The sequence below is a fragment of the Pongo abelii genome, chromosome 1, assembly GCF_028885655.2.
Source record: "Pongo abelii isolate AG06213 chromosome 1, NHGRI_mPonAbe1-v2.0_pri, whole genome shotgun sequence".
Classification (NCBI taxonomy): Eukaryota; Metazoa; Chordata; class Mammalia; order Primates; family Hominidae; genus Pongo; species Pongo abelii.
Genome location: NC_071985.2, coordinates 43,675,859 through 43,698,645, shown reverse-complemented (window position 1 = coordinate 43,698,645; position 22,787 = coordinate 43,675,859). Strand labels below are relative to the sequence as shown.

The 22,787-nt window shown below is 46.7% G+C and overlaps 1 protein-coding gene across 1 annotated transcript; it reads right to left on the bottom strand.

Annotated features, from left to right (window-relative positions):
* Positions 1 to 308: 308 nt before the first annotated feature.
* On the bottom strand, positions 309 to 22,264 carry PM20D1 (peptidase M20 domain containing 1). The gene is made up of 13 exons (XM_002809555.6): positions 21,968 to 22,264; positions 19,951 to 20,037; positions 17,390 to 17,622; positions 16,875 to 16,961; positions 16,151 to 16,281; positions 15,732 to 15,851; positions 14,742 to 14,817; positions 14,199 to 14,260; positions 13,856 to 13,934; positions 12,297 to 12,368; positions 4,695 to 4,863; positions 2,563 to 2,662; positions 309 to 1,026 (listed from the first exon to the last, which is right to left on the bottom strand). Exons 1-13 carry the CDS (start codon positions 22,134 to 22,136, stop codon positions 933 to 935), a joined length of 1,479 nt encoding a protein of 492 aa, XP_002809601.2. The 5' UTR covers positions 22,137 to 22,264; the 3' UTR covers positions 309 to 932.
* Between the last annotated feature and the right edge of the window lie 523 nt (positions 22,265 to 22,787).

Below are 22,787 nucleotides of genomic sequence, written 5' to 3'. Positions count from 1 at the left end.
TGATCTGCCTGAACGAGAACACGATGCCAGGGCCACGGCCCTGCTGGTCCTGAGCTCCGAGAGCCCTTCCCTTGGGAGCTAAGCCCATCAGATGTGCCAGGGAAATGTTTCCACAGATTAGTGCCTCCTGTGGTGAGACAGTAGCAGCAGGTGTCAGGAACAGGGCAAGGAGGGAACAAAGCCCAGGGAGCCCTTGGGAGGAGCCCAAGGACAGAGGCTCTCTTTTCCAGTCTCTGGCCTCCAGAACCAGGAGGTTTGGGGTTCCTCCAAAGCCCCTGCCTTAGTTCCACCTCTCAGTGACCAGCTGGTGATGCACAATCACTTTATTTGACTGATTATGGTAGCAATTATGGTAGTATCACAGTTTGGGTAAGTCCAGGTCCAGAAGTAGAATAAATTGGAGAGTAAGGGAAGAGATGCAGGGGAGAGAGGAGAGATGAAGAGACAGCTCATGAGTCCAAGAAGAGAGGGGAATAAAAGGGGGAAGAAAGGTCTAGTAAGAAGAAATATATAAGCTCTGGAGAAAGCATCCCAGCAGGTGTGCCCTAAATTAAAGACTCCTATTAGGTAACACCTGGTTGAGATTTCTCAAATCTACATTTGTTAAGTCAAGCCTGGAAGGCGAAGCAGTGAAATAACCATCATAAGACAGATAAGGGACAAGAGGGCAGCAAATGCCAGTGGATCAAGGGATGCAGATGTAGGGAGGAAGGGAGAAGCCAGATTTCTGCTGGCTTTACCTTACCCCGGCCTTGTTCTTGGGTGAGTTTAAGAGTGAGTAAGACAGATGGGTAATGTTTTACAATGTGGTTTTGATCAAAAGTTTCATCAACACTAGCTTTCCCCCTTGGGTTAGTCCCATCCCGGGGTCGGGCATGCCTAACCCAGCAGGCCCCTTGACCTCACAGTTTGTGCAGGTGAGAAACTGGCTCCTAGTCTGTGTCAGCATTCTGAATCAACTCAAAGATGAATTTCACTTGGGTCTCATAGGCTTGGACTGAGATTTTCTCGTTGACTCCATGCATGCTGAGGAAAGTAAGGTGCATTTAGAGAAGGAGGGGAGGGCCAAGTACCACAGCACAAGTGTTATTACAGAGCACTTTCCTTACTTCCCTCACCAACCTGGAAACTACTGGCCCTCCAGGGCTAGGAAAGAGAGGGGCAAGGGAGGGGCCATCTGAGATTTCAGATGCACGTTGGTTGTTTCTCAGGGATCCATCCATACTCATGACAAAGAACAGTGCGGAATAAACTCCTGGGGAGTCCAAAATATTCTCCTGCTCTGAAATCCATTCAATAATTTGTCCTCCAGGAGAATTATCTTTTTTCTTGAGATAGGTTCTCACTCTGTAGCCCAGGCTAGAGTGCAGTGGTACAATCACAGCTCACTGCAGCCTCAACCTCCTGGGTTTCAGTGATCCTTCCACCTCAGCTCCTGAGTAGCTGGGACCACAGATGTGTGGCTAATTTTTTTATTTTTAAATTTTTTTTTGAAGAGATGGAGTCTCGTTATGTTGCCCAGGCTGGTCTCAAACTTCTGGGCTCAAGTGATCCTCCTGCCTCAGCCTTCCAAAGTATTGGGATTATAGGTGTGAGTCACCACACTTGGCCAAGAACTATCTTTCCAATTCTCTTTCTCTTAGGACAGAATGCCTAGCTAGACTATCTCTAAGCCAGGCCCCTACTCTCCCACTTACTAGGGCTAAGAGAGGGTAGGGAAGGCAACTGCCTAGGGTACCTACCCAGTTTTCTGTGGCACCTAGGAACTTTACTATCAGACCTCACATCCACCAACCTGCCTCCCCACAGTGAAACAAAACAGAGCAAAACAAAACAAACAACAACCAAACTACATATGTAATCTCAAAGATGAAAGGAAACAGAGTACCTATCCATCTCCTATTTAAAAAACAAAGACATGAAAGCTGTTCTTAAGCTCCTATTCAAATATTTTCTCTCTGTCTACAGAGGATTTAGGATGGGGAAATCAAGTCTGGATGTGATAAGTAGCAGAGAGGTAAATGGAAATCATCCTCCCAAACCCCAGGATTGAAAATGTGCTGAAGAACCCACAAAAATAGTAATTCACACAGAGCAGTTAAAATTGGTGCTCACATCTTGGATTTCCATAGTGCTTTCTTCTGAGAAGTCAAAACACGCATCCACCTTTGACCTCATATGTGTCTGCATTTCAGAAAATGCTGAGGAGTTTCCCCATTTTGTAAGTAGAGAAAACGGGGTCCAGAGGATAAGCCCTCTCCCAAAGAGAGGAAGAGCTAGGATTAGCACCCAAGGGTACCGATTCCACCAGGTTCTCCCCAATCACCCAATTATCTCCATCTTTGTAAAAGAGGGGCCAATTTCCATAAATTCTAGGGGGTGACAATGAGACTCTGGCAATAAGGACAGTAGATCTGTTAGGTTCTACAATGTCTCCATTTCATTTTGCCAAATCCTGGCTTTCCCCCTGATTCTGTGGACTGTCAGGAGCATGGGGTGAGAAAAGGACACGTGAAGTGTATTTCTTTTCTCCCACCTGCTGCTCAAACCTGTTCCACTCACCGTTTGATGTCTTCAGGATGTATGTAGACAGGGTAGAACCTGTAGATGCCGGTGGTGAGGTTTGTAAAGAATCGGCTGTCTGTGTTGGCAATAGAAGTAACTAGAGAGGGAAGATCAACAGGAAAGGGGCTTTACATGAGCAACCAAACCAACGAAGTGGCTGGGGTGTGGCCTGGCTGGAAAATCAGGACTACTGGATCACTACGGAGCAATGCCTGGGCTCTCCTGAAAGCCTATAGCTATCCTTACAAAAAGCACCATTTCAGCCAGGAACATGGAATCTCCTTCCAAGGGCATTGGTGAGACATCCCTTGGATGGACCATTCAAAGGATGTCTCACCAATGCCCTTGGAAGTGTCCTCTCCCCATGACGACCAGGGAGGCCAATATCTTCATTTCATACCCAAGGCCGTGGCCATTTGCTATTTAAGAAACCAGAATCTAGATAGCACTTCTTTATCACCTGACCTTTATTCTGTATCACTCTAGGTCAGGAATAAATACCCTCTGGGAGAACTTTACTACTATAAAATATAACCCTCTTGAATTGGAACAAAATTTCCTGTTATTCTCATCCTCTGAAGGATGACTCTGTCTTTCTAGAGTCAGACCTTAGGTCTGGAAAGTGCCAGGATACTCTTTTTCCAGTTTCCCACTCTCCTTAAGGTGGTAGCAGGTCACCTAGCAGAGGCTGGGACTTGTGCCCATAGGTGTGTTCTCTGGGAAAAGACACCCTGGAGGATCAATTCAAGTGTGTGTGGTGATTTGAGATGGTAATTTGTTTTTGTTCCATCTTCCACTCCTGGTTTCAAATGGACATCCAGGCCCTTCACAGTTCCTTGCTTTGTAGTTGATTTCTGCCTATCTTTTTTCTGCAAAAGCCTGGCCCCATTGGTGGATTACAGTAAGTGCTCCAGAAGAAAGAGAATAGAGTAGGTAGCCTTTGAGGGCCAAGAGAGGAGAATCTGGGACTGTGAGGGCCAGGTTCCTGGATGTTTGGAGGAATCTCTGATTAAACCAAGAGAAAAGAAAACTAGACACAGGCCTTAATATTAGAGCATTAATAATTGAGCAATATCATTATTATTGAGCAACGTCTGTCTTTTTTTTTTTTTTTTGACAGAGTCTTGCTCTGTCACCCAGGTTGGACTGCAGTGGGGCTGTCTCGGCTCACTGCAACCTCTGCCTCCTGGGTTCAAGCAATTCTCCTGCCTCATTCTCCCAAGTAGCTGGGACCACAGGCGTGAGCTACCATACCCAGCTAATTTTTGTATTTTTAGTAGAGACGAGGTTTCACCACATTGGACAGGCTGGTCTTGAACTCCTGACCTCGTGATCCACCCGTCTCTGCCTCCCAAAGTGCTGAGAATACAGGCGTGAGCCACCGCGCCCGGCCGAGCAATGCCTTAATATTAGAGCAATAACCATTGACCAGAGATTCTCAAACTATAGTTAGTCATCACCTTGTGTCAGAATCTCCTGGGGGTATTTGTGAAAAAGGCAAATTCTGGGGTCCCTTCCAGATTTGGTTAACCCAAATCTTTGCAGTGGATCCAGGTAATCTGCATTTTAATAGTTGCCTGGGGAGACCTCTTCCACTCTTAGATTGGAGAACCACTGTCTGCAAAGCATAGATTTGGATGGTGTGCTAGAAGGCTGCAGAAGGGGTACAGAGGGGTGCTGCTGGGATTGGTCTGGGCTGGGAAGCATAAATTAGGTTAAGGCAAATGTTATGGGCTGGGAGGCTTTTCTGAGCTGAGGATTCTGAGCTCTGCTGCTGAGCTGTTATCCTAGAATGGATCAGAACCAGACTCTGGGAAGATCTTGGCCCCTTCTGTGGCTCCTAGAGAGGAGGGAGTAGTCTAAGCCAATTCTCCCCTCTATGCCAGAGTGGCTGGCCTAGGTTAAGCAAGGACCCAGGCTTGACTGACCTAATTTATTGTTTCTGTTCCTTTCCTGTTTGCGTTCTCACTTCCACTCTGAAGGGAAAATACAGTTCTAGTTTCTTCAGGAGGGGAAGCAGCCAGCTGTTTACAGGCTGAACATCTGGGGTGGGGGTGGGGAAGTAGACATTGGATAGGAAACAGTTCCAGCCCCCTCCTCCCTCCAGCCACAGCTGATGAAGTCATTACCTGGGGCAGTAATATTGACTTCCGGGAAGACGGACTGTACGGTCTGGCGGAGCAGCTGGTAGCCCAAGGCCTTGTCATCAGAAGGGCTGACGGGGAGGGGGTCAAAGGCACTCAACACGTGGAACTGGACTCTGTTATCAGCCACAATGTTCTTCGTGAGTTCCAGGACCTCCAGGGTAGAAACAAAGGGGGTTCAATTTCTTATTGATTTCTATACACCTACGATATGAGCTTAAATATCCTGATTTCTTTCCAGCAAGGCAGAGCCTGGGGGTTTACAGACAGGACTTATTTTTTTTTAAGCACTGGGACTTCAATTTCAGTTGACTGGCTATAGGTGATGTAAGAGCTGGGTCTTCCTGGAAAGCAACCTACAGCATGATAGATTTAGGTTAAGTGTTTTGGGAGACTTGTGTTACAGTTATGAATCAGATCTTGAATTGGAACAAATTTACATGAGCAATCAAACCAACAAAGTGGCAAGGGGATGGCCTGGCTGGAAAATTGACTACTGGGTCACTACAGAGCAATGCCTGGGCTCTCTTGAAAGCCTATAGCTATCCTTACAAAAAGCACCATTTCAGCCAGGAACATGGAATCTCCTTCCAAGGGCATTGGTGAGACATCCCTTGGATGGAAAGTTGGTTGGGAATTGGAAAGTCAGGAAGTTATGTATCTTTCCCCTTGGGTGGTGAGCCACAGGCTGGATGAAAGTGTGGAAGAGACAGCAGAATGTCAATCATCTCGAGGCTGGGGAATAGATGTGATGACCTGGCTTCAGCCTCGGAGAACCTCAGACAGGTAATGAAAGGGTCACACACTTTTCTTTCCCCTCTCTGGGCATTCCTGCTTCCTGTTTGTAACCAGCTGCACTGGAGCCAGGAAGATGAGCTCAACACAGACAAAAAGTCAGAAGTTATGATACTTGTATTCAAGTTTTCTCTCTTTGCTTCCTTTCCTGGGGAAAGAACCTGAGGAAACTCCTAGAAAATTCAGTCTGAAACGACTAGAGTGAATCCAGAAAAATTCCTGGCTCCAGTCAGGAAGTAGACCAGACCCTGAGGATTAGGTCACATAGAGCCACGTGGGAATGGACCAGGAGACTGGCTTAGAGGGACACTTGCTCTCCAAAGCTCCAGCACTAGTCCCAACCCATTTGTTCAGTAGTTGCTTTAAAACTTCTCTGCTCCAGAAAGGGTGGGTTGTCCCATAGCTGCAGATCACCTGAATGGGGGACATTATCTTAAGAGTATCTCTTTTTTTTTTTTTTTTTGAGACGGACTCTCACTCTGTCGCCCGGGCTGGAGTGCAGTGGTGCAATCTCGGCTCACTGCAACCTCTGCCTCCCAGGTTCAAGCGATTCTCCTGCCTTAGCCTCCCGAGTAGCTGGGATTACAGGCATGCACCACCACGCCTGGCTAATTTTTGTATTTTTAGTAGAGACTGGGTTTCACCATGTTGGTCAGGCTGGTCTCGAACTCCTGACCTCAAGTGATCTGCCCGCCTTGGCCTCCCAAACCGTTGGGATTACAGGCGTGAGCCATCACGCCTGGTCAAGAGTACCTTTTTTTTTTTTTTTTGGAGACAGAGTCTCACTGTGTCGCCCAGGCTGGAGTGCAATGGCGCCATCTCGGCTCACTGCGATCTCTGCCTCCTGGATTCAAGCAATTCTCCTGCCTCAGCCTCCCAAGTAGCTGGGACTACAGGCATGCACCACCATGTGTGGCTAATTTTTGTATTTTTAGTAGAGACGGGGTTTTGCCATGTTGGCTAGGCTAGTCTTGAAACTCTTGGCCTCAGGTGATCCGTCTGCCTTGGCCTCCCAAAGTGCTAAGATTACAGGCATGAGCCACCGTGCCCGGCCCCAAGAGTACCTCTTTTATGCCAGAAGAATGTTAGGAGTTGAGTCTGGAGAGGAAGTGAAGGTTCCCACTTCTGGCTTAGAAACCACCATTTGAATCAAAACAAATATCCTGCTATTGGATGGGCGAAGGGGTCATCAAAGTGTATTCTCACTTCTCAGAGCATATTTTCACTCTAGCACTTATAATACAAATATTCTAATACAAGAATTAATGCACGGTCTTGACATATTCTCAGCCCATTGGCAAGTTTCTGAAGTCAGCCTCCATGAGGTGGGTTGGGACTGTGCCCACTGCCCCGAATTCCTTAGAGGTCCCTCCAGAAATCGAAGAAGGCATGCAAAATGGATCCCTTCAGTAAGAGGCTGCAGGAGCTCAGGTTTCCCACTAGCTGCTAGGCCAGGCAGGGACTGTGTCTGACTCAAGGGCAGGGACTGTGTCTATCTCATTTCCACATTTCCAGTAGCAAGCACATAAAGTCATGCAATAAATCTTGGATACATAAAATGTAAAATATGTGAACCAATAAAAATAAGAATAGGCGTTGATTCATTAAATAACTTGCCATGGGTTATACAGTCAGCGTTGTCAGGTCGGGTATCTGTCTGACTTTACAGGAATAATGCTTTACTGCTTCCCAAGTACATACAGTTAGAGGTGGTGTGGAGCAGAACCTGAGAGGAGGTGTTCATCTGAGATGGACTCCTTAGTGGTATGAATGTTTAGCCCGAGTTTCAAGGAAGGATATGAAACTGACAGAGGTGAGGCAACAGATCGTCTGAGCATGGAGAAGGGCAGGCACAAAAATTGAGATGTGACAACCAACTTTGTGCCTCAGTCACTCACAGTTGTGTGACCTTGGACAAGCTTCTTAATCTCTCTGTGCCTCAGGCTGCCTATCTGTTAACATGTAGATGATAGTAGCACCTACCTCATAAGTGGTGGTGACCGTTACTGGAGTTAATATGTGTAATGTGCTGAGGTCAGGAGATCGAGACCATCCTAGCTAACATGGCGAAACCCCGTCTCTACTAAAAATACAAAACATTAGCTGGGTGTGGTGGTGGGCGCCTGGAGTCCTGGCTACTCGGGAGGCTGAGGCAGGAGAATGGCATGAACCCGGGAGGCAGAGCTTGCAGTGAGCCAAGATCGTGCCACTGCACTCCAGCCTGGGCAACAGAGCAAGACTCCGTCTCAAAAAAAAAAAAAAAGTGTAATGTGCTTAGGGCAGTGCCTGGCACATAGTAAGCACTCAAAAAATGCTAGCTGTTATTTGCTTATTTAGAATAGAGGGACCACCTTGGGCAAGAATCGGAGGTACAAGACTGGAACTAGGAGGAGAGACTTGTCAATGGTGAGAGACCTCAAAGGTGACTTTAGAGCACACAAATCTCTCATTTCTCTGATCTCCTGTAGTTCTTTTTTTTTGAGATGGAGTCTCGCTCTGTCACACAGGCTGGAGTGCAATAGTGTTATCTTGGCTCACTGCAACCTCCACCTCCTGGGTTCAAGTGATTCTCCTGCCTCAGCCTCCTGAGTAGCTGGGATTACAGGCGCCCACCACCATGCCCGGCTAATTTTGTATTTTTAGTGGTTTCACTGTGTTGGTCAGGTTGGTCTTGAACTCCTGACCTTGTGATCTGCCCAGCTTGGCCTCCCAAAATGCTGGGATTACAGGCGTGAACCACTGCACTGGGCCCACATCTCCTGTAGTTCTTGCAGTGCATTCCCACAACCTTATGTTGTTCTCTGTTTTATGTGTAGAGATATTTTCCTGTAAGTGAACGGTACAGCAGTTGAAGGCAAGGACAATGGATACTTAAAAACAGGTAAGGTCTTTAGAGTTAGCAGGTCCAGCTTCTGTCCTGCTGTAAGGCTGCTCATTAGAAAAATCATGACGGGTTGTCATCCCATCTGCTGGAATATTTCCAGTGGCAGAAAGCTCGTCACTGCATGCTATATACCACTCCATTTTTGAGCAGTTCAGTTTTAAATGTCTTCCTTATAACTCAGATATGGTGTCCCGTAATATCTAATCCCTCTCCTTCTTTTTTGAGACAGTGTCTTGCTCTGTCACCCAGGCTGGAGTGCAGTGGTGTGATCATAGCTCGCTGTAACTTCCAACTTCTGGGATCAAGAGATCCTCCTGCCTCAGCCTCCTGTGAGTAGCTGGGAGTATAGGAGTGTGCCTGCTTAATATTTATTTTTATTTGCAGAGATAGGGTCTCGCTGTGTTGTCCAGGCTGGTCTTGAACTCCTGGCCTCAAGCAATCCTCTGGCCTCAGCCTCCCAAAGTACTGGGATTATAGGTATGAGCCACTGTGCCTGGCCCTGCCTCTCCTTTTTTTTGACAATGAATATACTCCACAGGATGTAATATAGTACTAGACGCATCATAAACACTCAGCAGAATCTTACCTGTCAAAATTAGAGGGCATCTGTACTGCTCCCCACTTTGTGCTCTTGCTGCCTGGATGCTATTGCCAGGTCTTTGCTCCTCCTCAGAGAGGGCTTCACTGACCATTGCATTTAAAGGAGCTCACTGCTCTACTTCTGTACCACAATTACTCTGTGACACAGCATCCTATTACTTTCTTTGTGGTATTTACCACTTAAAAAAAAAGTCCTTGCTTACTGCTGTCTCTTCACTCGAATGTAAGCACCATTAGAATGGGAATCTTATCTGTCTTGTTCACCATTCTCCCAAATGCTTAGAAGAATGTCTAGTCCACAGTAGCTACCAATAGACACTTGAATGAATAAATGAAGGAAGAAAGGAAAGAATCTTCTCTACAACACTCTTATTGAGCCTTTTTAGTGATGAGGAGCACAATCACTGTCCAAGATAGTACATTCCAAAACTCTCCCTCAAGTGGAGACTCCCTCAAACATCTCCCACTGGCCTTCTCTCTACTCCCTCAGGCCCATTCAGGACACACCTTCCTTTCCACATGGCAGCCTCTTGGATTTCTGAAGGTTCTGTTCCTCACAAATAGGTGCTGGAGACCTATCTACATCTGAAGTTGAATATGGAGCAAGAGAACTCTGGGGGCAGCCTGTGTTCCTGCTGGATACAGCCCAAGGCTCTATGCAGCAGGGAGTGTTCCTGACACATGGAACTGGGGTCGGAGGGAGAAGAGTAACCAGGACAAATGCTCCCACAAGCTTTCTGAATATGGAGGCTTTCCATTCCTCACTGCGGCACATGGGCAGGATGGACCTAGGGATTCCAGAGGTTTCATCAGAGAGACCGGAAGGAAGGTCACTGTGGCAGGGGAATAGAGAGGAGGGAAGAGTGCCAGGACCTGGGGAGATGAAAGCCCCAGCTGGGTGGAAAACAGCCCTTGGAAAGGGCATGGAGTTGGAATGAGGCTGGAAAAAAACTAGTGGAAAGAAGCTCAATGAGGGGAATTCAGTGATTTCCTGGCCCCATGAGACCCCAGGGAGAGGACAAAGGTTGGCACCTGATGAAAGGCAGGAGAACCCAGGGCTCACATTGGTCCTAACTACCCCCCACTCCCCCAACCCCCTCAATGCTGGGGGCTCTGGGCGGGATGTCAACCTGCTCCCCCCTCTACAATGAGGAGTGTGCCTCTCTCCTTGCATGAGGACAATTAAAGTCCTCTCTGGAGAAGAACTTAGGAGAAAGGACCATAGAAGTCCAAGTGCCACTGACCCTCGATGATCTGTGCCACAGTACTGCCCCTAACCCTGGTATATTCTGGAATGTGTTACTCATCTGATAGTCACTGGGTTGCCTTTTTGGATCTTTTTTTTTTTTGAAGCATCGGGTTTACCTTTTGAATTCCTTTTAGCTCAGCCTGATGTATAAATAAGCTGGCATTTACTGTGGATGTCAGACATTCTGTGTAACTTCTACTCACCCTTCAGCTTTCAGCTTAAACATTACTGCCTTAGGACGCCCTGCCTGATTCCCAGATGGGGTCTGCTTCCTTGTTATATTCTCTAACAAGCACCAGGTTCCTCTTCATTATAGTACTCATCGTGGTTTGCAATTATACATTCATTTTTAAATTGATGTTTGTAGCAGACCATTGCAAGGCTCTGGCCTCAACTCTTTTCTCTCCTAGCTCTCTGCACCTTCTTCCCATGGGCTTTTATTGAATCTAGAGGTTCCCATGATGTTAATGACACTCCAGCCTATATCTCTAGTTCATATCTCTCTCCAGACCTGAGGTATTTATAATTGCCTATTTCATATATTATAAGCTTCTCAAACTTCCAAATTATGATGTTCTTGAACTTGTTTTAATTTCTGAATTCCCAATCTTAGTCAAAGGCATTAACTACTTGGCCTACTACCCAGGTTAAAAACCTTGGAGCCATCCTGCTTTTCTCTCGCTCCATACCCATATACATACCACATCCTATTGAACCCACCTCTCTCCCACCTCTGCTGGTTGCTCTCTTCTCCACCCCATGACTGTGGCCTCAGTCCAGACCTTCACATGCACTACCTAAGATGCTGAAATAGCTCTGTGTCTCCTTCTCCTCCAGCACTCCCTCTGCAATGCTGCTAGCATGACCTCTCTAAAAGCAAATCTGAGTATTTGGTCGAAGACCTCTAAAAGTTCTCTCCTGTCACAGATTTCACAGATTAGGGCCCAAACTCCTCAGCATAGCATACAAGGCCTAGATCCTTAAACTACAACTCCATTTCCTATCAGTTTTCATCTCCTATTACTTGTCCCCAATTTATTCTATTCGTTAAGCAACAATGAATGTCTTACTTCTAGCCAAGTTCTGTTTGTCCTCTAAGGCCCAGTTCAAAATTTTAGTAGTCGGAAAAGACTTTTTTGACCCTAAGAAGTAGCATGAATTTATTTATTTGCAGTGGTCCGATGGCAATTTGTTCACCTCTAATTTTTATAATCATAGTTTAGGGTTGTGGCTAAAAGCACAAACTCTGGAACTAGACTGCTAGATGTATAATCTTGGTTATGCTGTTTGATTGCTCTGGTACTCTGTACCTCAATTTTCACCAGTTAAATGCAGATTTAGGGTGGGTGGTTGTGAGGATTAAAATGTACGGGTATAGCTTAGAAAGGTGCCAAATATGGCTGGGCGTGGTGGCTGATGCCTGTAATCCCAACACTTTGGAAGGCCGAGGCAGGTGGCTCACAAGGTCAGGAGATCAAGACCACTCTGGCTAACACGGTGAAACCCCATCTCTACTAAAAATACAAAATACAAAAAATTACAAAAATACAAAATACAAAAAATACAAAATACAAAATACTAAAAATACAAAAAATTAGCCGGGCATAGTGGCACGTGCCTGTAGTCCCAGCTACTTGGGAGTCTGAGGCAGGAGAATTGCTTGAACCTGGGAGGCGGAGGTTGCAGTGAGCCAAGATCGTGCCACTGCACTCCAGCCTGGGCGACAGAGCGAGACTCTGACTCAAAAAAAAAAAAAAGAAAGGAAGAAAGGTGCCAAATACATAGCAAGCCTACTACATATATATAATGTTATATATAATGTTTGTTACTACAGGTATTGCTATCATTTATTCATACTCATCTTCCACTCCAGACCCCATGTTTACCCAAACCCAGGATCTCCAATCCTAGTGAAGTATCCGGTGCATAGGTTGTCTTTGAAAAATGTTGGTTGAATAAATGGGACACTGGACCAGCCCTAGGACTGTAGTTATACCCGGGCCCTGAGGGCCACATCTCCCTGATGCTGCATGAGTTGTCTGGAACATATGGTACATACCTCTTGGACTGTCTGTCCAGGGTGAATCCGGAAGTTGACTGTGGCCTGGGCCACTGGGGGGATGACATTCACCTAGAGAGAGAAGCATAAAACCCTGGCTTGAGTTAACCTCAAATCTTCTACCTCTGCCTGCCCAGGAAATGCTAATTTCCTCAGCTCAGGCAGAGCTGGCTGATTTGACTTAAGGACCCAAGGCTTAGCTTTTCTAGTCTGCCTCTTGTCTTCTCTGAACTAAGTGACATGTTATATTCAGAGCTGAAGGGGTGTCTCTGCTTTAAGCCAGAGCTTCGTGCTTCTTGGTGCTGCAGAGGGTCACGGAGATGTTCAGAGCAAGGCTGCTTTCTCTGATCGCCCAGATATCTCTGTTTTGGCCCTATGCTGTGCCATTAGAAGCCTTCTGTGTGCACTTCCTTTCCTAGCACACCCAGGACATTTCTGCAGCCGTTAACATTACTGCTTACTCACGATGGGGCAGCCAGAGCCTCTGTTGACCCCTATCATGGCATAGCACGGGGCTCACATCAAGTTTGATCCTTGAGGGGGATGAGAAGAACACATACTCCTCACATATTCCTGGTTAGGCAGGAACAAAAGAGTGACAGAAAAGTAACCTTCAGAGTAAGAAAAGGACCCTAGTGCTGGCCAGTGCTCTGCCTATTCTCACCTATTCCCAGCCAGTGACTGAGCTAAGACAGAGGGATCTGGCTTGTCCTCTAGGGCTGTTAGTATGTTTCTGAGACCCTAAGACCTAATACACCCTTTGGCAGCTGGTTCCCACTTATCCTTGAGGCTGCTGAGCAATTGTTCTAACCAATCAGATAAGCCAGTCAGGCAGTAATTGCCTCCCCATTCCCGACCCTCTAGCAGGGATTGGTGGTTTCCCAGGTCCAGTTGTAAAATCTGACTTTTTTGCCTGACCAGGAGGAATCCAGGACTAATTGGAGAAAAGAGTTAGGCTATGGAGGGATTGTTCCTTGGAGGCCGGGAGACTCCCCAAGTGCATATCTTTCTTTGAACTCGTATGGTGCAAAAAAGCACTAAGTGGTGAGGGATAGAACTGGGCTGTTGCAAATTAGCTGTTGCAACCTCTTTGTGCCTCTGTTTTCTCAACTGGGTATTGGGGCAATACTCATAGGGCTCTTAGAAGGCTCAGATGGAGTAACAAAGTATCCTGGGGAGATGAAAACACCATTCAAATGTCAGGACACAGTGCTATTATTCTGATGAACACTACAGCTGACACACTGGACACTCCAGTAAGTTATGCCAGGAATTAATTCAGAGGCATCATTCACTTATATACCTGATTACTAGAGTGCTTCAAGGTCACATTATACTCTAGGTGAATGGTGCCCCCTGAAGTTGTGCTGGTGGTACTGGCAGTTACAAGAATGGTCTAACTCCCTTCAAGATTTCAGAAAGGCCTATGTCTTTGCGTGGCTAGGCTTGGATCCAGCTGACACACAGAGAAGGAAGGAAGAGCCAGTAGATAGATTCAAGGAAAGGAGGAGTGGAGGGTGGTAGGGAAAAGCTATATGGGAAGGAACAAGGGATGTTACCTTGACCCCTGCTTTGAATATGGTGAGTGCCGTGGTGGTCCTGATTATTGCATTGGTTAGGGGATTTCTCTCCATAAACCTAAAACAAAAGGACCAAGGTCAGATGTTAGAAAGAACCAATGGGGTGAAGGAAAGCGCAGAAAGATTACCCACTTTCCTGAACCTTGGGGATCTTTAAGACTGAGAGAGACATCTTAGAGATGTCTTAAATATACACACTTAGAGATGCAGTATCTGGTGGCTGAGGGATGATTAGTCAGGCCCAGTTAAGCCAAGGAGAGGGGCCTGGGGGGTGGGTAGGTTTGAGGTGACGGATGTGAAAAAAGGAAAGATAATACTTTACCTGCTTATAAGTGGTTCAAATAGCCATGGGTTGCTCAGGATTATATTGACAGGGAAGGAAAACTGGGAAAGAACAAGGTCAGCAGGATTTCAGAGGGGTCAGCACCACAGGGTCACCTCTAGTTTAGCCTAGGTCTCTGAGACCTGAGTCTCTCTCTACTTTAGAGCTGCCTCAGGGGCCCTTAGCAGTCAGGAGTGCTGCTAAATTCAGTTAGCTCAATCCCTGCTAGAGGATCAGGAATGGGGAGGCAATTACTGTCTGGCTGGGCTTATCTGGTTCGTTAGAACAATTGCTCAGCAACCTCAAGGATAAGTGGGAACCAGCTCCCAAAGGGTAGGTTAGGTCTTAGGGTCTCAGAAACACACTAACAGCCATAGAGAACAAGCCAGATCCCTCTGTCTTGGCTCAGCCACTGGCTGGGAAATAGGTGAGAATAGGCAGAGCACTGGACAGCACTAGGGTCCTTTTCTTACTCTAAAGGTTACTTTTCTGTCACTCTTTTGTTCCTAGCTGACCAGGAGTATGTGATACTTCTTCCCATACCTCATTTGCCAGTTGCTGCAATACCGTCACCAATGTCCCGCTTCCAAATATGATAGGCATTTGTGTCTGCTCCAATCTGGAAGAGAAACAGAGTCCTCAAGACTTAGCGAACCCCAGCCAAAGATCAGTGGCTTGAAGAGGAGGAGAAGGGAGACAGGAGGAAGTTTCAACACTCCTGGCCAAGAGGTCTCCCATTCACTCCCTCCCACCTCCACCAACTCAACATTCTGAAGATCTCAAAACACCCCCAGGAGCTTTCCCTGTCTACCAAATCTGCATTAGAGTCCTTCTTTCCTCCCTCTGCTGTTCTCTAGAATCCTGTGTGTCCACTCTCATAGCCCATCCCATACTACAGCAGAATTGTCAGTCTCCTGACAATTTGAATGAATATAGCACTCCTTCCCACTTTGCTAAGAAAACCCAGCCAGGGGTAAGCTCTGCTGTTACAGATTCTGCTGTCCTCATTCATAGCCAGCGACTCTTATTTATTTTTGTCCTCCTGCCAGGACAGGTGGAGAATTTCGACAGCTCTACCAGTCATTGCCAATTTGTGATTCTAAATGTCTGGACTCTGGACTACTCTAGCTGCCTGACCTAGCTTCTGCCTGTAGGTCCTTGCTTTCCATATGGATATACTGATAGATCCTCTTCTGACTCCAGCCCTTGCAGGATACTGGTGGCTCTGTCTCTCCTGTGGATCCCCCAACCCCCACCTTGGAAGGAATTCTCACTCCATTTGAGATGACCCCAGCCTGGTATCTGTGAGCCATGCTGAGATAACTCTTTGTTTACACCTGTTGTATTAATCACCTGGATCTTTAGTCTGTCCTGGGCTTCCCCTTCTGTTCTTCCTCTAGTGTCAATTTTTTATAGCATAGTTTCCCAGCCCAACTTTAGGGCAGGAAGCTTAGCCTCCTCAAATTTAAAGTGGGAAAGTGCCAGGTCTTCCATCTCAAGTCTGGCATGGGAGCAGGGTCAGGAGTTGCTTACCGGCTGACAGCAGCTGCGAGGATGCCAATGCTCGTCTCCTTTGGAGGAGCTGAAGAGTGGCCTGAAGTCATGTTTACTTGCAGCATGAGGTTCATGGAACCCTTCTCTGAGACTGCAATCCTGTAGAAGAGGATCAGAAACCACTCTCCTGACTTCTTGCCTCTCTGAATTCTCCCATAGGCCCATAGGCCCATTTGTGCAATAGTCTAGTGGGCAAGGAGGTAGCTTCATGCTGCTTTAAAAATTTTATACTGGAGGAAGAATGGAAGGGGAAGCCTAGGAGAGGTTAAAGATCGAGGCAATTAATCCGGAGGTGTAAACAAAGAGTTGTCTCAGCATGGCTTACAGACAGCAGGCTGGGGTCATCTCAAATGGGGTGAGAATTCCCTCCAAGGTGTGGGGTGGGATGCTTTACTCACAAGGCGATGGGCTTCTTGAAGTTAGGAATGAAATCATCCAAGATGAAGCCCCCCTCGTCCACAATGAAGGCTAGCTGGACGCCCCTTGACTGTAGCAGGGCTGAGATCTTCTGAGCCCCTGTCCCTGACGACTGCAGACATGCAACACAGAGCTATAGTCCTTCTCAGCCAGAGACAGACCTCCAGACATAGCTAATGGGGACCCATTCAGCCTAGCTAGGGGCTCCAGAACCTTTCTACCTAGTCTCCTTCCTGGGAGCCAGGGCCCTACAGAATCCTGCCTTACAGAATTCTGGAATGTCAGAGCTGGAAGGGCCCACCCTCCCTTATTTCACAAATGAAGAAACTGGAGCCAAAAGAGTGAAGTGACTTGCCCAGGGTCTAAGTAAGTAGCATCATTGGAAATAAAACGCAGTCATCACTCTCCTTTTTCAGTTCTTTTTCCATCACACGTATGTTTCTCAGGGTATAGGTGATGGACCCCCTGCCTGCCGCAGATATTATGAAGGAGTTTGTTAAAAATTCAGATCTAGGGCACAGGGCCCAGGAATCTGAATTTTGGTCAAGGTCCTTAGATAGTCCTGGCATACAGACACACGGAGAAGCTGGCAAACTACCGTATCATGGAGACCTTGCTGCTGTGGGCAAACTGGACTAGGGTTAAGCACCCACTCCCCTACCCTCAACAGAGAACAGAGATAGGTATAGGGTGAGGAGGCTCTACCTCCTCATCATGGCCCAGAGAAATGAAGAAAGATCTTCGGGGGATGTAATTCCTGATCAGCAGGAGCTCCAAGGCCTGCAGTAATGCCTGGGGTTCAGAAGCACAATGGAAGAGGAAAAAGACATTATTTAGGTGGGAGTACCACGGTATCAGAGACATTCAGTTGCCTGTTATCAGGGCTGGTGGGATGAGGATGTGATAGATTCTCTTGAAAGAGAACAGATTCAAATGGTACAGGGGACCTGATGCGGAGAAACAGAACCTTTACCACCTGGAGAAGAGCATAAACATATCAGTGTCAGGACTGAAAGGGTCCCTGGGGACCATTTAACCCCATTTACAGCTGAGAAATCAAGGCCCAGAGAAGGGAAGTGACAAACTGATGGCTGGAACCCAGGTCTCCTGGAGCCAAGGTTCTTTTTACCATTATCTCCCACCTTCCAGGGTCAGCCAAGCACCCCCATCCTGAATTGATCTTTAGGGCCCCAAGGCAGAGGGAACATTGCATCTCAGACCATCACAGAGTTCTTGTCGTCCAGTGTGCCCCGACCATAGATGACGCCATCACGCTCCAACCCAGAGAATGGGGGCACCTCCCAGCCTTCTTCAGGGGCAGGCACCACATCAAAGTGAGCCATCAGCAGGTAGGGCTGCAAGCTGGGGTCCGAGCCTTGGATAGTGAACAGGTGGCTATACTCTTCCACGACTTCATGCTGGATAAAGCTGGTGCTGACCACTGTAGGAAAGACTAGAAGCAAAAAAGGCAGGGAAAGAGAACCAGGGTTAACAGTTTCCTTAGGTTTTCCTACCATGTTGTGCTTCCTGTTCCTTTATTTATTTATTTTTTTAAACATGCATCCTTCTTTAGGAAGCCTTCTAGGACAAAGCTAGTCTGATTCCTGATCTACCTGGACAATCTGTGAAATTTGTCTTCCCCATATTTCAATGTGCTATTACTATGTAATAACATGCAAATCAAGACCCACCATTAAGGCCAGACGCAGGGGCTTACGCCTGTAATCCCAGCACTTTGGGAGGCCGAGGCAGGTGGATCACCTGAGGTCAGGAGTTCGAGATCGGCCTGGCCAACATGGCGAAACCCCGTCTCTACTAAAAATACAAAAATCAGTCAGGTGTGGTGGCTCATGTCTGTAATCCCAGCTACTCAGGAGGCTGAGACAGGAGAATCGCTTGAACCTGGGAGGCAGAGTTTGCAGTGAGCCGAGGTTGCGCCATTGCACTCCAGTGTCGGTGACAAGAGCAAAACTACATCTCAAAAAAAAAAAAAAAAAAAGACTCGGCTGGACTTGGTGGCTCATGCTTGTAACCCAGCACTTTGGGAGGCCGAGGTGGGCAGATCACTTGAGGTCAGGAGTTCGAAACCAGCCTGGCCCACATGGTGAAACCCCGTCTCTACTAAAAATACAAAAAACAGCCGGGCGTGGTGGCACGTGCTTGTAATCCCAGCAACTTGGGAGGCTGAGGCAGGAGAACTGCTTGAACTCAGGAGGTGGAGGTTGCAGTGAGCCGAGATCACACCACTGCACTCCAGCCTGGCTGACACAGCAAGACTCTAACTCAAAAAAAAAAAAAGACTCACTATTAAGATGGTCAGTATCTCAAGCTCAGGCTTGGTCAGACCTATAACATGCTATCACAAGTACGTGTTAAAGGGCTATGCAGATGAGGGATGCATTAAATTTTGACCATAGGAGGCCTCATTAACCAAATTATATTAAATTATTATATTACATTAGTAGGCCTCATTAACCAAATTATATTTAAATATTATATTAAAAAGTTCACAGACATTTTTCTTTTTAAAAAGCCACACATCTAGTGTATGTGTTATGTGAACATAAAGATTATTCTGTTTAGCACAAGGTCGTACTTCTGCATGCAGGTGTAGTTGTTCCTAGGGTCAATTATTCAAGTGACCTTAGCTACATAGGAGAAATAAATTTTATCTCTCTCTGGGCTTTTTGGAAGAATTCACATATACTTCTGTGGATACCTGAAAACTGAAGAAGAATATGGTTTTATCTTGTCACCTAGCTTATCTAGTTTACTGTCACTATACATTTCTTTTCCTATGTTTGTCTCCTATTCAGTAAAGACTTCCAGCCTTTTCAGCCTGGCCTCAGCTTGGCTACTGGGCAATAATCCCTGAGCCACTCATTTTTGTTTTTTCCTTACTTCCTTTCTTTTTTTTTTCTTTCTTTTTTCAGAGACAAGGTCTTGCTCTCTCACTTATGCTCAAGCACAGTGGCACATTCATAGCTCACTGTAGCCTTGAACTCCTGGACTCCAGCAATCCTCCCATCTCAGCCTCCTGTAACTAGGACTACAGGTGCTCGCCACCATGCATGGCTAATCCCAGAGCCATTTGTCCCAGGGTGTTAGAGAGGGGGCTGCTTGCTGCTCCTAGGCCAGCTTCTCCCACCTCTGACAACTTTGGAGGGGTTGTTTTTAATTAGATTTAGGAAGGTAATCTCATTACTCTCCATGAGATTTTCATAAGGGGAGGGAGGAGTTCTAAGAATCCTTTTTTCCTCTGACCCATCCTTCCTCAGCTCTGTATTCAACGGGTGGTGGGGATGAGGGAAAAAGACTGATGTTATAGCTCAAAGTTGTTGACTGCCTAGAGGCCTAGAAATGTGTTCGTAATGAATCTGGGGTAGGCCTGAGTACATGGAGTGTATGTGTACCGGTGTGTGGGGGTGTGTAAGGAGGTAGGGGTGGGAGGAGCATGGAACATAGTTCTGGGCAGTTGCACAAGTAAAAGGAAACCCTAGTTCTACCTTTTGATGATTTAACATTTATTGAATGACACATACGTAGGGCAAAGATTGAGAGAGTTTATACTCTAACGCAATGGCTGGATGAACTCTCAGTCTTTGCCCTACATGTGGTGGCTTAGTTTTTCCAAGAGCAAATCTACAGTCTCTACTCTGCCCATGGGAATTAGATTGTCCTCTGATCAGTCACAAAATAAACTTCTTTATCAGTCTGTAAAAGAACTGTGTCTCCATTGCTATTTCTACCACCCACCCCTTGCCCCTGATTTGTAGCTGACCTTTATGAATGTATTTTCCAAACTCAGCCAGGGCTGTAGTATTGGACTTCTCAGAGCTAAAAGTCACTGTTGGAATCTGGATGGCACCTGTCAGAGTCAAATAGAGATGAAAGATTGAAAATGAATTAATCATTTTTTTTCTACAGTCCTCTGTGCACAAAAAGTTCTTTTGCATTCATGATCATATTGCAGAGGGCAAAACACTAATGTGAGGTAGGCGCTATTGTTTCTTCTAATTCAAAGATGAGGGAAAACGCTTGGAGAGGTTAGGTGAGATGTCTGAGCAACAGGCAGACTACAGATTTAAACCTATGTCTTCTGGGTTTGTTTAGGCTGATGTGGTTCTTAAAGGCAAATACAGTCTAAGATTGGGGGGAAGTGGATTTTTGGACCCTGGTCTTGAAGGGAAGCTACTATAAATTGCTTCCTAAGGCCTCACTACCTCTGAGATCACCACTTGCTTTGATGAATCCAAGTTTCATCATTCTCAAGGCACCCACTGTCCTGGGTCCCTACATCAATGAGGCTTGTGTGTTTTTGTGTGTAAAGGCTTATTCCTCACGCAGAGTCTCACTAGTCTGTCAACCAAGACCAGCTTTTTGGGCATATAATGCCTGGGAAGGGGTGGATTTAGAAGACCCCCAAACAAACTCCTCAGTCCTAAAATAATCTCATCCTCCTTACTCAGTTGTCTCAGTTCCTGAATCTTCACTGGGCTCATCCCTTTGAGTCTTTAAGGCTTTACAGTTTTAAAGAGTTCCATGATCAAAGACAAAACCACTGGGAGGGAAAGCATGAATCATGAGAATATTGAATTAGACTGCTCTCCAAGAACACAGTGAGAACAAATTCACCTGAGGTAGGAAGCATCTCTGAAAGACAAACTTCATCAGTTTTGCTAAGGATCAACCCTCCAATAGCATAGCCCACCAGATAGATGGGGAAGCTGAGGTTCAGAAAGATTCAAGTACCTACTCAAGGGCAGACCCAAGGATCTGATCTCAGGTGTTCCGTCCCCTGCTCAGAGTTCTAAGCTGTGCTGCTATGAGGTCCCTATTCTAGCTTATGTAGCTTTTGTTCTCTTCTGTGCAGACTGTAAGTGGCTGTCTAATGCCTTTCAGAGGATTATTTATGCTTTGGGAAAGGCCTGCTCTGCCTCCCAGGCCTGTCACTCTAGCATATGAAAAATCTATATCCAACCATTGGGGTTAGCTTTTGGTCCCTGCATCTGCTTCTATATGTTTATGCAGGCAGTCTCTCTTAATCCATTACTTAATGAAAGGGAAAAGACTGGAGCTAAGCTGAATGGTAAAGAAGGATTTCATCCCATAGGATCTAGCACTCAACAGAAACTTTCCTGTTTCCTGGAAACTGCAGATTCAGAACGGTAATGAATTTTGGTCTGAATTAGAGATCTAGGGGAGACATGTTCTTCAATTAGGATTGAGAGTTAGGAACATCCCACACCCCGGGAACACTCCACTCCCTTTCTTTAGAGCCATCTGATCCCAGCGAGTCCGACAGGCACTAGATGCTGTCACCCACTGCCCACTCTTTGCTGTGGGGCCCTGGGGAAGATCATTTAGCTGACCTAAGCCTCAATTTCTCTCCTTTGTAGATAAGACTAATATCATTTGTCTTATTTTACGACACCGCAGTAATTTATCAGGCATGCAAACTTTCAAAGGTTAAAATTGATGTACAAATGAAAGCTGATGTAATACTCGAGGCAAGCAGGGGAAAGAATGGACGGTGGTCACGCCAAGAGGGGTGAAGTTGGAGCTTCCAGGTTAGGCAGGGCACACCAGAGTTCCAGGAGCCAGGTATGGGGGAAGTGTGGCGTCCCCAGACCGGGGCACGATGTGCTGGGAAGGGTGTTGGGGCCGGGCTGGGGTCCGTGTCGGGGCTCCAGCTGCAGTAGCGGATGCTTTGCGGCGGAAGCGGGGAGTCACGGGTTGACCTGGGGAGGGAGGGACCCACATCTGAGCACAGGTGGGTGAAGGGGACCCGGGTTCACCTTTCAGCGCCTCTTTCATCGCGACGCGTTCCTCTTTGCTGAACTGAGAAGGGATTCGCGACGCCCTTTGATGCTCCGCGCTCCTCAGGCCCATCGATCTGGAGACGGTGGGGAAAACTAGGAGCAGCACAGCCGCCAGGGCCAGCACGCAAACGCACCGCTGAGCCATGCTTCTCTCGAGCTCCTGCTGTCAGGGTACTGGGGTAGTTCTGACCTAAACGCTCAGACTAGCGTTTCTTGGCCCTGGCTCTGCTCTTATTCCGGCAAACAGCCTTAGCCACACCGCATCTCCAGATCTGACCAATCATCGCTTCGCTAGGACAGCGGAACAACCAATTGACAGAATGACCCCGCCCAGGATCCTTAAGGCCTTTCGGGGGTTGTGGTTTTTCGTGCTGAGGCCAGCAGATCCAGCAGAGCAGAGGTGAGGTCGGGCTCCAGGCTAGAATCAAGTCTGGTCCGCACTTGATCTCTCACCCATAAATCCTTTCCTGTATGACAACAAATCAAATACAGGAGGAAAAGCAAAATAAAATGCACGAAGCTTATCAGACCATACTCTGCTGCTCGTTTTTTCCGAAGCTTAGGACCTGACTACAATTCCCTAGATCCTGGGGCGGGGGAGCTCTCTAGGTTCCCAGCTTGATTTCATCTGAAATTGGAACAAATTGCTCTGTTTATAGATACTGCTTTGAAATACCAGCTCAGAGGGTTGGCTCCTGTTTAGAAATTTCATTGAAAGTGCTTTTAATATTAATGTTAACACTACATCTTTGCAACTCTAGACAAGTACAGAAAGACTGAAGGATTTTTAGAAAGA